The 16,384-nt window shown below is 35.6% G+C and overlaps 2 protein-coding genes across 6 annotated transcripts in view; one reads left to right on the top strand and one right to left on the bottom strand.

Annotated features, from left to right (window-relative positions):
* The window catches only part of LOC144960326 (ras-related protein Rab-1B-like), a 65,258-nt gene extending 55,383 nt beyond the window's left edge, over nt 1–9,875 (bottom strand). The window contains exon 1 of one of the 5 annotated variants that reach the window (XM_078893394.1): nt 9,769–9,875. The gene's annotated coding sequence lies outside the window, so the exon portion shown is untranslated. Of the gene's footprint in view, nt 1–1,675; nt 1,863–9,351 lie in introns of those variants that run through there. The other 4 variants (XM_078893392.1, XM_078893395.1, XM_078893398.1 and 1 more) reach the window with 4 other exon arrangements.
* Nucleotides 5,208–15,117, top strand: LOC144960765 (uncharacterized). Its single transcript, XM_078894059.1, has 4 exons — nt 5,208–5,365; nt 6,889–7,093; nt 12,152–13,236; nt 14,958–15,117. The coding sequence occupies exons 1-3, from the start codon at nt 5,208–5,210 to the stop codon at nt 13,229–13,231; spliced, it is 1,443 nt and encodes a 480-aa protein (XP_078750185.1). The 3' UTR covers nt 13,232–13,236; nt 14,958–15,117.
* Nucleotides 15,118–16,384: the final 1,267 nt, after the last annotated feature.

Raw genomic sequence — 16,384 nt, 5'->3', positions numbered from 1 at the left:
GGGGCCAACGACTTTTCTTTTGACGTCATTTTTTGGTCAATGTCAGCGTAGCCATCGTTAACTTATAGCCTGACACTGACCAACAAATGACGTCAAAGGACAAGTCTTTGGCCACAAAAGAAAACAAGTCGTGAGTTGTTTTCAATAGTTCAACCAATAGAATCCCTTGTTTCCTTGAGTTATACTAACGACAACTCACTAGAAGGTGCACAATCCTAAAAAAAATGACGTCAAACTGTAAGTCCTAGTGGGTTTTAGTGTTAGGCTATAAGTTAACGATGGCTACGGCCTGATACGGACCAAAAAAAATGACGTCAAAATGCCAGTCTTTTGCCACAAAAGAAAACAAATCGTGAGTTGTATTCAATAGTTCAACCAATGAAATAACTCGTTTCCATGAGCTCTACTAACGACAACTTACTAGGCGGTGCAAAAAACAAATAATGACGTCAAACTGCCAGTCCTTTTGGATATCAGTATCAGGCTATAGATAGAATGCGCTTGGCCAAGGAGTTCACAACATTGCCATCCGGAAGTGTAATGGACCAACACACAAACTCTGTGTTACCATGAACTTTTATAGTCTGGTTAATACAGTTTAGTGAGAACAACTCACAAACGCGGATGGCAAAAACAATAACAAAGGCCTGAGTGACGTCATCTGCATACTATCTATAACATAACGTTGGCTACGGCCTGACACTGACCAAAAAATAACGTCAAAATGCCAGTCTTTGGCCACAAAAGAAAACAAATCGTGAGTTGTATTCAATAGTTCAACCAATGGGATCACTTGTTTCCATGAGAACTACTAAAGACAACTCACTAGGCGGTCCACAAACCTAAAAATGACGTCAAAATATGGGTCTTAGCGGGGTTTTAGTGTCAGGCTATAAGATAATGATGACTACGCTAATTTCGAAAACATAATATGGACGTTTCGGGTTTCCCCTTTATCAACAAAACAAGATGAATTAAACGCTACAGCACAGACGAATGTGATAATATTATGGTAGTGGCGTTGTTAAGATCACTAAACAAAAACATATCCCGTATTATACCTAAACGCAGAGCATTAACAAACATCGACTTAGGGCGTGTGTCCATTGATTAGATTGTAGATATAATATGTCTTACAAGTTAATTCAGTAGATAACGGCCTAGGGACAGTGTCCATTATTCACCCTATCACTTAAAACTAGAGGTGCCTATATGAGTCAATAAAATGGAGAGAAAGATAAAGGGAGTCAATGTGACTCATATATTATTATAAGAGAACAATACAAAACAAACGACGTTTCGGCCTTTGAGCATTATCAAGTAAATTCGATATATATATATATATATATATATATATATATATATATATATATATATATATGTGTGTGTGTGTGTGTGTGTCTGTGTGTGTGTGGGTGTGTGTGCAAGGGTAGACACACATATACATCAACACACATTTTCACCTATATTATTATGACAATCTGTTATAATTATATATATATATATATATATATATATATATATATATATATATGTATATGTATATGTATATATATATATATATATATATATATATATATATATATATTTAGGAGTGTTTGTGGGTACTTGTAGGTACGAGAGTGCTCGATAACGTTGGTTAGAGCAAATATAAAATATAAATGGAGTCACTCACTTATTTATGGCCGAAACACATGTTTCTATGAACTCCACATCGTCAGTCGGCATTATTATTATGTCCTTAGAATTCTACGACCAAAGGCCGAAACGTCGTTTGTTTTGTGTTGTTCCCTTGTTTATGAATCACTTTTACTCACTTTGTCTTTCTCTCCACCCTATCACTCTCACGACAAAATAAATATGAACTTTTTCAAAAGGAATTCATTTCATATCACTCAACTCGTTGTTATCATTTTAAGACGACTACTTGAGCGATTAGTGCTACTTAAAGTCCCTCGAAAAACTATAACTCTCTCCTTTGCCTATAGGGAATGAGATTAGCGGAAGAGTAGCGTCCCTTGATTGGACGTCACCTTACAGAGAGAACGTCAATTTGGTTTTGCGCATGCGTCTCTCTCGTCCTCGCTTCCGCGAGGACGAGAGAGACGCATGCGCAAAACCAAATTGACGTTCTCTCTCTAATAACTTTTCCGCCGGTGACGTCACAGACTATGGGTGACGTCCAATCAAGGGACGCTACTCTACCGCTAATCTCATTCGCTATAGGTAGAATGAAGTTGACTTTACTCGGGTCTTTGTTATTATTTTTTTTTTTTATGCCACCCGCGTTTATGAGCAATTCTCACTAAACTGTATTAACCAGACTGTAAACGTTTAAGGTTACACATAGTTGTGTGTGTTGGTCCGTTATATTTCCGGATGGCAATGTTATGAGCTTCTTAGCCAAGCGCATACTATCTATAAACTGAGTGCATTCACTTTTTTCTCCGTTCGCATTCAGTTCGTGAACAGCCCGTGTGTCATAGACATTTAACATTTCTGCCGTCTTAAGGAAAAACACCGAATGTATTTACTTGTAATGTGTCAGTTCCTGGCCGCCCATAGTGGGCAGGGAGGTACTTACTGTTTCTTCTATCCCCCTATAGATAGTATGCGCTTGGCTAAGAAATTCATAACATTGCCATCCGGAAGTATAACGGACCAACACACAAAACTCTGTGTAACCATGAACTTTTATTGGTTAATACAGTTTAGTGAGAACAACTCACAAACGCGGATGGCAAAAACAATAACAAAGGCCTGAGTGACGTCATCTTTGAACTATCTATATCTGTTTTCCAACTAGCTTTCTGTCTTTTGTCCTGGCCCTGACCGGATACCCTTGGTGAGAGGAAAACAGTCAAATGGATAGTTAATTTTGGGAGATGATATTTTTTTCCCTCTCTATGTCATGTAATGTATTATGTTTTGTTTACATATTACATTATATGATTTGTAAATATTTGAGTGTATTCCTCTTCGTGGGGACCTGTACTTGTGACTGGATGAGACTTTTAGGTGATCTGAAACTAAGTACTTTGACAGTGTACTCTTGGAATCTACATCTGTTTCCTATTTGATCCAATTCTCCTTTGTCTTACTTTTTCTTTGGTGCTTTAATTGTAATTCTAGAACTTTTTACTATCCCATTTTCTTCCTTTTTACTGGCGCTGATATGACCTTAATGTGTTGCAAGCGCTGTAAAACCCTTAAAAACACACACACAAAAAAAATAACCCCCAAAAAACAAAAAAACAAACAAACAAACATCTATCTATCTATCTATCTATCTATCTATCTATCTATCTATCTATCTATCTATCTATCTATCTATCAATCTATCTATCTATCTATCTATCTATCTATCTATCTATCTATCTATCTATCTATCTATCTATTTATCTATCTATCTATCTATCTATCTATCTATCTATCTATCTATCTATCTATCTATCTATCTATCTATCTATCTATCTATCTATCTATCTATCTATCTATCTATCTATCTATCTATCTATCTATCTATCTATCTATCTATCTATCTATCTATCTATCTATCTATCTATCTATCTATCTATCTATCTATCTATATATATATATATATATATATATATATATATATATATATATATGATAGTTGTCACGTGCCCAGATCACACATCACGTCACAAAGGAATGACACTAGTGTTATCTTGACCTTTCATCTTATCACAAACAGGTACAACATGCCATACTCGTATACACGTATAGATACACGTATATACATACACGTATTAAACATTTCGGCCAGAAATCTCGTCCTTCATATATCGATCATTTAAAATGACACCCATCTTGCCAAATCTCTCAAAACTGGAACCAGCGTTATTTTCCAGGTTTGGGAGTTTTTCATTTGTGACCCCTCGTCTCAAAACGGTATTAAGTCGGGTCGATTAAGATGCTGAAAATGGAATTTGTAGCCAGAATTATCATGCTTTAGTTGAGTTTATCTGCTTTATAGGGTAGAAGGAATATCATATTTTACTGTGCTTAATACCAACGTTTATTATTTTTGACCAGTTTAATTAGAATTGAATTGTTAACATCAAGTCCATCCCGACATAATACCGTATTGATACGAGATGCCACATTTGAAGGACGAGTTTTATTGCCAAACTTTGTGTTTTTTTTTTCAGAACTTGGCGTAAAATGTTTGATGTGTCATTCTTAATGTAAATGTTGCTGCTCGAAGCTCGAAGAAATAACTAATAATGTGAAATTGAATGTAAGCTTCAATTTAATTACAAAAACAGATCAAATGAACGTTTCGGGTTTCCCCTTTATCAATAAAACAGGACAGGACAGGACAGGACAGGACGTGCCATTCTATGCTTTATTTTGACATAATATTATTATAAGATGTTGTTCTAAAATAAGAACAAAATTTCTTTATGTCTAGCGGCTTCTTCTTCTTTCAGCTTATCCCGCATTTTGCAGGGTTGCCATAATGAATGCCGCATCTTCCATGCATCTCGATTCAGAGCATAATCTTCCTCCAGGCCCAGTTCTTTCATATCGCCCTTTACCTTATCCCACCATCTAGTCTTTGGGCGTCCTTTTTCACCTTTCCCGCTAATTGTAAGTCCAATGCTTTCCTTTCCACGTACTCCCTCTCTCGTCTCTTTACATGTCCAAACCATTTCAATCTATCTTCTCTTATTTTATTGATACATTCTCCACTTCAGTCAACCTCCGAATTCGTTCATTTCTCACTTTATCTTTTCTTGTCCAGCCAAGTGACCTTCTCAACATCCTCATTTCTGCCACCTCAACTTCTTTATCTTGTTTCTTTGTTGTAGATGCTGTCTCTAGTCCATATAACATTGCTGGTCATGCAACTGTTGTTTTCTCCTTCAGGTTTGAGGATATTCGTTTGTAACACATAACTCCAGTTACCTTCCTCCAATTATTCCAGCCTGCCTGTATCCTCTTCTTAACCTCCATCTCATTTCCCCCATCTCCTTGAACAGTTGTTCCTAAATATTTGAATTGGTTTGTCTCTGGCACATCCTCTTCTCCTATCTTTATTGGTGATTCTGCTCTCTGCTGTCGATGTACAAATACTCTGTCTTCGATCTGCTTACCCTTAATCCCCTCACCAACCCTCAAGTTCCTTTTCCGTCTCAGCTTTTGTATCATTCAAAAGTACTACATCATCCGCATACAGCATGTTTCATGGTGCCTCTCGTCGAATGGGTTCTGTTAGGACATCCATTACTATTGCAAACAGCAGCGGGCTGAGAGCAGATCCCTGGTGTAATCCAACTCATACATTAAATGGATCAGTTGGGCCAACAGCTGTCCTCACCACTGTTTTGTTTAATTTGTACATATCTTGGATGACTTTTATATATTTCTCTGTTAACCCCTTTGCTCTTAGACAGTGCCGCATTTCTTCTCTTGGTGCCCTATCATACACTTTCTCCAGGTCCATGAACACAAAATGTAACTCTCTTTGCTTTTCTCTATACTTCTCTGCGGTCACTTTTAGGGCAAATATAGCATCCGTTGTACTTTTACCAACAAATCCAATCTGTTCTTTACTTATACCTACACCTTTTCTAAGCCTCTTATCGATTACTCTTTTCCATATCTTCATTGTATGACTCATTAACTTGATACCCCTGTACTTGCCACATTTTGAACATCTCCTTTATTTTTGTATATCGGAATCAACGTACTTTTTGTCCATTATTCTGACATTCTCTATTTCTGTAAGATATCGTTGATTAACCATACCAGGAAAGTTAACCCTCTCCTTACCACCTATTGGAAAATCGTCACATTTGTTACGATTCAACCGTCACTTTTCTCATCCAGATTTCATGTCTTTTTGCTATAGCTATAAAAACTTGACTTTCTGTAATAGACCCCACATGGTCGAACAATATTATGTATAGAATGTGCTTGTTGATTTTCTGTTTGAGTAAAAACTGTCTGTTTTTGTGTTGGGTGGGTGTGAAGCTTTGGGGAAAATTTTGAAAATCGCTGGTAAGGATCGGGTTAACCCTTCATCTCCAAGTGATTTCCAGACTCCTGCTGGTATCTCGTCTGGTCCAACTGCTTTCCCCCTTTTCATCTTGCGCACTGCACACCACACCTCGTTCTTGCTTATCTCATCTACTATCTTCTCTTGTGCGGCTATGTGGTCTTGTGGTATGACACTCGCTTTCGGATCGGAATGTCCTGGGTTAGAGTCTCGCGCTCGGCGCATAGTTGAGTCCTTGGAAAAGGCTCTTTACTCACATTCTCTCACCGTACTCAGGTGTAAAATGAGTACCTGGCAGTTGACAGCGTTGTCTTTTTCCGAAAAATTGTAATATCGCCTACATGTTATATGTTGCTGTTGACCAGGGACCCCTTGTAAAGCGCTTTGAGCACATTTTAGTGGATATTGCGCTATATAAAAGCTCAATTTTTTTTCTTCTGATTGTATAACTGCACTTCTCCTCTCCCTGTCATTATCTTCATTCATGACGTGTTCATAATATGTTTTCCATCTTGCTCGAATCTCTTCATCCAATATCGTCCAATATTCTTCCATTCTCGTCTTTGATCATCTTAACCCTCTCCTTACTAGCCATTTTCAGAATTTTCCCCAAAATTTCACACCCACCCAACCCAAAAACAGACATTTTTTCCAGAAAAGCAACAATCACATTCCATACTCATAATATCTTCGACAATATGAACTCTATTACACAATGTCAAGTTTTTATAGCTATAGCAAAAGAAATAAAATCTGGATGAGAAAAGTGACGGTTGCATCGTAAAAAATGTGACGATTTTCCAATTGGTGGTAAGGAGAGGGTTAATATGGTGTATATCTCTCCTATTCTTGTCCCTCAGTTTGGGTGTTCTCTTTATTCTTATCATTTTGTCCGTGTCCAACGTCTTGACCAGGAAGACGGCAGAAGACGGCAGTGTCGGGTCGTCGGGGCCAGTCCCCGGGCCCTCGGGCTTTAAGTTTACCATAGCGAAGCGTGTGATGCTCCACTGGGCTCCAAAAGGTTTTAAAAAATTAGCTTTCATATGTGACCCCCGTCTCAAAACGGTATTATGTCGGGATGGACCAGATGCTAAAAAGTCAAATTATAGTTAAACTGGTCAAACATATGAAACGTAGGTATTTAGCACAGTAAAATATGATATTCCTTCTCCTCTATAAAGCATATAAACTCAACTTAAGCATGATATTTCTGGCTATAAATTCGATTTTCAGCATCTTAATCATTCCGACTTAATACCGTTTTGAGACGAGGGGTCACATTTCGCGCAATATCCACTAAACGTTATCAAAGCGCTCTACAACGGGTCCCTGGGCAACAGCAACATTTAACATGTATAATGGGACACGACGCCTGTTAGGCGATATTACATTTTTTTTGGACAGAGACAACAACACTATTAACGGCCAGGTACTCGTTTTATACCCGAGTGCGGTGAGAGAATTTGCGTAAAGAGCCTTATCCAAGGACTCAACTTTACTATGCGCCGAGCGAGACTCGAACCCAGGACCTTCCAATCCGAAAGCGAGTGTCATACCACTAGACCACCGAGGTTTAGTGATACAATGCGTTTATCTTAAAAACTCACCTTATCCGCCAGCTGATTGATTGAATTTAGTGAGAACTACTCAGAAAAACAGACTGGTTAAAAACAACAACAAAGAAGTGAGAAACGTCAATTAACAGGTAGATAACCACGCCTCTCGGACAATCGTCATAATGTAAACAATGGTAGTGATTGGTAGACACAGCAAACTACACAGGTTTTACTATCGATGGTATGTGTCTGAATAAAATACCCACTGTTCAACCGCTTGGTCAATAGAACTAACACAGAAAACTATGTATAAATGTAACCGCTTAAAAATTGATCGAGAAAATCGTGTGATAACTAGTCACTTATTGAACGGTATAAAAACAATAACAATGATCAGAGAGAGGGCGATTTCATTCACATTACTGTTTATAAACAACCAACTATGTTTGTCCGAGCACGTGTGAGGGTGTGTCACAAATTTTAAGTTTTGATTGGTCAAAAATCTACTGGTTAATTTCGTTATTTATCTATGGATAGATCGAAATTGGATTCAATAGTCTGATGTCACGTCGCCCGGCAACGGCGGCCATCTTGGTTCTAAACAAAGAACATCTGTACTTTTTATTCTTCATGTTGGCTATAACTTTTCATATGCCTTGTGATCAGAATGTGTAAAAGTCAAAACATGATCAAATTTATGGGTTTTTTTTCCTCTGGATACGCATCCTCGCCGGAGAAATATTTCATACGGCGTCCGCCATTGTTCCGATAGTTTAGAGCCAGTGTTACTACGTTACCATACGTCATTAGGAAGGAAGTGACGTTACGACCGTTGAAGACTATTGGCGTCAATCGGGTCATTGTAATTACTTTTGCGATCCGCGTTTAGGAGTAATTCTCACTAAACTGTATTAACCAGACTATAAAAGTTCATGGTTACACATAGTTTTGTGTGTTGGTCCGTTATACTTCCGGATGGCAATGTTGTGAGCTTCATAGACAAGCGCATACAATCGTTTATCCAAAAAGCTCATAACATTCGATAGCTGGTCGGTTGAAGTAAGTGAGAACTACTCATAAAAAAACACTGGCGAAAAACAATAACAAATAACGTCAATTTCGTTTTATCTCTAGATAGAAGGAAGTTGATGTCATTCAAGTCTTGGTTATTGCTTTTTGCCATTCGCGTTTATGAGTAATTCTCACCAAAGTGCACTAACCAGACTATAAACGTTCATGGTAACAAATAGTATTGTGTGTTGGTCCGTTATACTTCCGGATGGCAATATTGTGAACTTCTTAGCCAAGCGCATACTATCTATAGATAGAATGAAGTTGACGTCACTCAGGTCTTTGTTATTGCTTTTTGCCATCCGCGTTTATGAGAAATTATCACTAAACAGCATTAACCAGAATATTAACGTTCAAGGTTACACAAAGTTTTGTGTGTTGCTCCGTTTTTTTTTTCTTTTTTTTTGGACGATAACTACTATGTTACTAGTGTGCATCTTGTGTGAGTGTGTCTATGTCAATATTGTATTGTTATAAATGTGTAACCAAATGACAAATTGCCACTTTTTTGGGGACAATAAAGCTATATTATTATTATTATTATTATTATTATTATTATTATTATTATTATTATTATTATTATTATTATTATTATTATAACTCCGGGTGGCAATGTTGTGAGCTTCTTAGCCAAGCGCATTCTATCTATATGGTACATTCTTAACAGAAAGAAGCAGGTACAAAGTGGAGACTCACCTGTCGTTTCCGAGAACAAGCAAATATCACGAACTATAAAATAATGATATCAGATATATCATTTATATCTTTTTTTTTCTTATATGTTGACATCAATATACCTTTTCTAGATATTTATATCTTTACACTTTTATAATCTGTATGTCCCTTAATTTACACTATGTAATTATTCTTACAGCTTACAATGTTATTACACTATATACCTATTACCAAATTTTACTTTACCACATTATATTTACGTATATTATGTATCTATCATTGTCGACATTTTACTACGTCTGTACACAAATATCCTTTTGGATGAATAACGTACATCATTATTATTAAATAATAGTAATATTATTCTTATTATAAAACAAATTCCTTTCACGAGATATATCACATACTATTTGAATCTACACTAACCGTATATTTTACCCCAAGATCTGAATGGCGACCCGTTTGAGGGTTGTGGTAACAGACACAGACACAGCCACAGCTTTCCACGTGAATAATAACTAAAACCTACTTGACAATCAACACATGACGTTAATTTATAATTCCAAACCTACCTTGGTCTGTCGCACTCTTTCAAAAAAAAAAAAAAAAGAAAAAAGAGGTATATGAAATTTTGGTCAGAAAACTCGTCCTTCAAATATTGATCGAATAAAATGTCCCCTCATCTTGTCCAAAAACTTCCAAACCTGGAATTTCCCGCGGAAGTCTCAGGTTTGAGAGTTTTTGATAAGATGCGGGTCATTTTTTTTATTTCATCGATCAATATTTGAAGGATGAGTTTTCTGACCAAAATTTTAAAAACGTCTTTTTTTCAGAGAACGACAATGTTGGGAATATATAAATATAAAATAATTCACACCTGAGAGATTCTGTAATTGAATGACTTGAAAGTTCGGTTATCTGGGAAATTGTAGTTTTAATTTAAAATTGTTGATTAGGCGAAGTATCGGTTAAGTGGATTTTATTACATCTTTTTGTGTAATAATTGTTTCTGTGCACTTGGCTAAGAAACTCATAACATTACCATCCGGAAATATAACGGACCGACGCACAAAACTTGCTATCCAAGTTTATGAGTAATTCTCACTAAACTGTAATAATCAGAGTTATAAACCTTTATGGTTACGCATACTTTTGTGCGTTGGACCCTTATATTTCCGGATGATGTTGTTGTGAGTTTCTTAGCCAAGCGCATACTTTCTATAGATAGAACGAAGTTGACGTCACTCGGGTCTTGGTTATTGTTTTTTTTTGCCATCCGCGTTTACGAGTAATTCTCACTAAACTGCATTAACCTGACTAAAACGTTCAAGGTTACACATTGTTTTGTGTGTTTGTCCGTTATACTTCCGGATGGCAATGTTGTGAGCTTTTTAGCCAAGTGCATACTATCTATAGACGCTGTGCACTTGGCTTTGAAACTCACAACATTGCCATCCGGAAGTATTATATCGGAACAAAACACAGACCTACATATTATTATTATTATTATTATTATTATTATTATTATTATTATTATTATTATTATTATTATTATTATTATTATTATTATTATTATTATGATGATAGATTTTATGCTTAAATTATCAATTTATTGTTGTGTTCTATTTGCATTGTAAAGCGCCTCTGAGCACATTGTGAATCTAGGCGCTATATTCATTCATTCATTCATTCATTATTATTATTATATTATTATATTATTATTATATTATTATTATTATTATTATTATTATTATTTTATTATTATTATTATTATTACTATATTACTTATTTATTATTATTATTATTAATTATTATTCTATTATTATTATTATATTATTATTACTATTAATTATATTATTATTATTATTATTATTATTATTATTATTATTATTATTATATTATTATTATTATTATTATTATTATTATTATTATTATTTATTATTATTATTATTTAATTATAATTATTATTATTATTATTATTATTATTTAATTAGCTATTATTATATTATTATTATTATTATTATTATATTATTTATTATTATTTTGTAGCACACAGTCAATAACACAACTGGTTCAATTAGGCGGTTTGCTAAATGCCGATCCGTTTCATGCTGGCGTGATAGACATTATAGTGTACTATTATAATAGTTTCATAAGTTTCTTCGAACGGTCTTTTGCCAGGTCCTTTTGCTATAATACGTTTTTTTTTGGAAAGGAATTGATGCCATATGTATACCTAAAATACTCACATCCACCAGCCGGATTAAACATACTAACACATGAAACTGTGTGTAACCTTCAGCTGTTATAGACTGATTGATATAATTTAGTGAGAACTAATCACTAACAGGTTGTCTAAAAGTGATAATAAAGAGCTGAGTACCGTCAGCTTCGTTCCTTCTATATATATAGAACGAAGTTGAAGTCAGTCAGGTCCTTGTTATTGCTTTTTGCCATCCGTGTCTATGAGTAATTCTCACTAAACTGTATCAACCAGACTATAACCGATCAAGGTTACACAAAGTTTTGTGTGTTGCTCTATATACTTCCGGATGGCAATGTTGTGAGTCGCTTAGCCAAGCGCAAATTATCGAGAGATAGTGTGCGCTTGGCTAAGAAACTCACAACATTGCCATCCGGTCGGACCAACACACAAAACAATATGTAACCTTGACTTTTTATAGTCTGGTTTCTACAGTTTAGTGAGAATTATAATACATATATCGTTTTATTATCAAACTTGGTGCATGATAAGATGCATGATGTATGTTATTATCTCTCTCATTTTTGTCCAGAAATAATTATCATTTGAAAACTGGAGAAAGATAACGTCACCAGTGACCCATTCGCCACAAACGACGTAGTGACGCAACCAAGTGACAGTGACGACAGCTCGCAGCGTGACGTAGCGGCGATGCTGAGCGAGTTGAACAAACAGTGGGAAGCACGGTTTGACTCGCTTACGGAGCTTGTGATGAAGCGTAAGAATGTGGATGGAGAGAAGACGAAAGATAAAAGAATAAAACTGGGTCACGACAACAAATGCTGGAGTGATAGTGATAGTGATGACGTTGATAACGGTGGCGAAGTCGAACCAAACTTGGAAGAAGAAGAGGATTTGTTGTGTAGTAATCGAGAAACGATTAGGAGTAGGAGTGAGGAGAACAATGATGAGAGTGATAGTTTTTTGAGGAGTTTGGAGGATGAATTCAATGAGGAAGAAAAAGTTGGAGGGAAGGTGAGGAGCGACCTTGCAAAGGTGGTGAAAGGCCGGTTTTCAACCAAACTCAATCCCGAAATGTTGAAAAAGAGATTGGAAGCTCATCTTAGACCAGAAAATTGTGACAATTTGGTGGTGCCAACAGTTAATAAAGAAATTTGGAGACACTTACCTAATAAGGCAATTAAAGGAGATCTCAGTTTAGTAAAGATACAAAGGAGTGTAGTCAAGGCGGCAACAGCAATAACAACAACAACAAACTTGCTGCTGAACGAGAATGGTGCTGAGTCACTAAAAAGAGACTGCACGGATGCATTGGCTCTACTGGGACATGCAACCAGGGAGTTGTCTGCTAAAAGGAGAAATTATCTAAAGCCCTTTATCAATAAATCGCTGCATAGATTGTGCGAGGATGACAATTTGCCAGTGGAGCCTTTATTGTTTGGAGACAATTTGCCTAACAAAATCAAAGAAATGAAAGAACTGGAAAAATTGAACATCACCTTCAACCCAGAAAAATTTAAAGACAATACAAGTACAAGATTTGCTAGTGCGACGAAACCTTTTTTAGGGCAAAGCAAGGGGGGTGCCTTCCCCCGTCCAAAGTGGCAACCAAAACCCAAGTTTGTACAGAACAAGAAAGGCCACCCACAGAAATGGAAGAACAATTACAAACAATAAGTTTGGTGAGTGACTGGATAGAAATTTTACCTGAAGTTCTATCATATTTGAAATCAAAAATTAATAATTTTAAAGGAGGACAAATATCTTTATTTGTAAAATATTGGGAAAAGTTAACATTCAACAAATCAATTTTACAATATGTTAAAGGAGTGTTGGTGGAGTTTGATTGTAGACTTCTAGATTTGCATAGATATTCTAGACCATATGCCTCCATAAAATGGAATAAAGAAGAATGTAGCATTATTGATTTGGAAGTTAAAAAGCTATTAGAAAAAGAAATAATTTCTAAATGCGATCATGCAGTAGGTGAAGTAATTTCTAGCATATTTACAAGAAAGAAAAAGGATGGTTCTTTTAGAATGATTCTGAATTTAAAGCCTTTAAATACTGTCGTTACATATAAAAAATTTAAAATGGAAACTTTAGAAGCTGCACTTAAGTTGATTACGAAAGATGCTTTCATGACATCTGTTGATTTAAAAGACGCGTATTTTTCTGTCAGCATTCATGAGAGCTATAGGAAATACATGAGATTGATATGGAAAGGTCAGCTGTATGAATTTAACGCTTTACCTAATGGTTTGGCCATGGCTCCAAGGGTTTTTACCAGACTCTTAAAACCAATTTTTTCATATTTGAGAAGGCAGGGGTTTTTATCTGCATACTTTATTGATGATTCTTTGCTTGTAGCAGCGACAAAATCTGATTGTTTAAAGAACATGTGTCTTACTCTATCTACCTTTTTAAAAGCAGGTTTTGTGGTTCATCCTGATAAGTCTATACTGGTTCCAACGCAAAAAATTCAATACCTTGGGGTGGTCATAGATTCTCAAAGTATGACAGTATGTCTCACAGAGGATAGAAAGAAGAGTTTGTTGGAAACCTGCTTGGGACTACTAAAGACGGATTATCCAGTTATAATAAGAGATATAGCAATTGCTGTAGGGAAAATGGTAGCTAGTTTTCCAGCAACAAAATTTGGACCGTTGTATTATAGACAGTTAGAAACAGAAAAGGATAATGCGTTGAAACTAAATAAGGGTAATTTTGATGCGACCATGGGTTTGTCAAAGAAAGCAAAATTAGAACTGCATTGGTGGATCAAAAATATTGAAACTATGTATAATGATATTACACAATCAAAACCAACAGCGATTCTATTCACAGATGCGAGTTGCATAGGCTGGGGCTGTAAAAATGGGAATATCAGTACAGGAGGTCATTGGTCCTTGGATGACAAAAATAGACACATTAACTATTTGGAAATTAAAGCAATACTGGAATCACTTATGTGTTTTAAATCTGAATTTAAAAATAAACATATTCGTATTATGTCAGATAGTACAACAGCTATAGCTTGTATTAATCACATGGGCACAAACCATTCAGTGGAAAATAATGAAATAACTTTTCAGGTATGGAAATGGTGCATGGATCACAATATATGGATCAGTGCAGCACACATTCCTGGGAAAAAGAATACGGTTGCGGATAGAGAGTCACGTATCACTAATCGGAAGTCTGAATGGAAGTTAAATCCCCATGATTTGAAAGTAGCTTTAAAACATTTGATTATTGAACCAGAAATTGACCTGTTTGCAAGTGAGGCTAATGCTCAATTTGAAAAATTTGTATCATATAAATGGAATGAAAACGCAATAGAAATTGACGCTTTCTCAATTTGTTGGAAATATAAAACGTTTTATGATTTTCCCCCTTTCAGTGTCATTGCCAAGGTGTTGCAAAAAATTATTCAGGAAAAAGCGACAGGAATTATAGTGGTACCCGATTGGCCGACTCAATTCTGGTACCCACAAATCAACAATATTGCTTCCAAACCCCCAGTTCGTCTTCCTTGTCGAAGAGATCTTCTAATTCTACCATCGTCCCGGGAACCACCCATCCTCTAATTCTACGGAACAAATTAGACCTTCTTGTTTTCAAGGTTTCGGGCCTCATTTAATTTCCTCGGAGCTAGATCAGCAGTCAGTAGATCTCATTTTGAATTCGTGGAGGAAAAACACTATTAAATCGTACAGCATCTACATTAAGAAATGAATAGAATTTCTAAAAGTTCAACATAATCCTCCAGTCACAATTCATGTTTTTGCAAATTTTTTGAGTGGTTTGTTTCAACAAGGTTTTAGTTATAATACTATAAATATTGCCAGGAGTGCAGTTGCTGCTCATTTATCATCTTACGGATACATGGAATTTGGAACTCATAACATTATAGTAAGACTGCTTAAAGGAGTCTTAAACAAAAGACCAGCATTACCAAAATACAATGAAACATGGAATGTCGATTTAGTTATTGATCATCTATCTGGATGGCCAGATGTTATTGATGTGTCTTTGAAACAATTGACTCTGAGACTTGTTATGCTTTTATGTCTTTTATCAGCTCAGAGAGGTGAAGCTTTACATAAAATATCTGTTGATGATATAACATTATATGATGACAAATGTGTGATTGTCCATTCATCGTTATTAAAAACATCTTTACCAAAGAAGCATTCTAAACCAATTGAATTAAAAAGGTTTGAGAATGAGCGTCTATGTGTGGTGGCACACCTTAGACATTATCTGAATGTGACAGAAAAATTAAGAACTTCTAAACAATTGTTGATTTCTTATGTGAAACCACATAAACCTATTTCACGCAGCACTTTGTCTAGATGGGTGAAATCAGTTCTCAAACTTTCAGGAATTGATACGACTATATTTACAGCTCACAGTACACGTGCAGCTGCCACTTCTGCTGCTTTAATTCGAGATGTCCCATTAAGAAAAGTATTGGACACTGGAGGTTGGTCTAGTGAATGTACATTTGCCAAGTTTTATGAGAAATTTGTTCAAAAACCCTCCAGGGATGACAGTGTATTTTCTCAAGCTATTCTTGATAACAAACGTTAATTATGTTTGATAAAAATACAATATGAAAGCTGCAGTAAGCAACCCTTGTAATTATTATGAGTTGCATCATATGTAATATAGTATTATTTGCAACAGTCATGATGTTCTTGACATGTTATAAAATCGCTTTTGTTTACTATTATTTTTTGGATTCTGATTATGTTTTTGGTTCTTCAATAATAAGTTTTATTGAAAATTATGTTTTCTTTGTTGATTATTATGGTGTAAGCATGT

Source organism: Berghia stephanieae, chromosome 15 (genome assembly GCF_034508935.2).
Source record: "Berghia stephanieae isolate SIO BIC M18660-M18661 chromosome 15, UCSD_Bste_1.3, whole genome shotgun sequence".
NCBI classification, from domain to species: Eukaryota; Metazoa; Mollusca; class Gastropoda; order Nudibranchia; family Aeolidiidae; genus Berghia; species Berghia stephanieae.
Note: the sequence above shows the minus strand (reverse complement) of the source record. Positions and strands in the feature narration are given on the sequence as shown.

Bases quoted from the DNA above. Each gene is read 5' to 3' on its own strand.
- LOC144960765 (XM_078894059.1), top strand. From the start codon at position 5,208: ATGTTTCATGGTGCCTCTCGTCGAATGGGTTCTGTTAGGACATCCATT. The intron at 5,366-6,888 runs GTACATATCTTG...CTTGTCCCTCAG, and splicing joins ACCACTGTTTTGTTTAATTT to TTTGGGTGTTCTCTTTATTC. The intron at 7,094-12,151 runs GTATTATGTCGG...TGAAAACTGGAG, and splicing joins GTGACCCCCGTCTCAAAACG to AAAGATAACGTCACCAGTGA.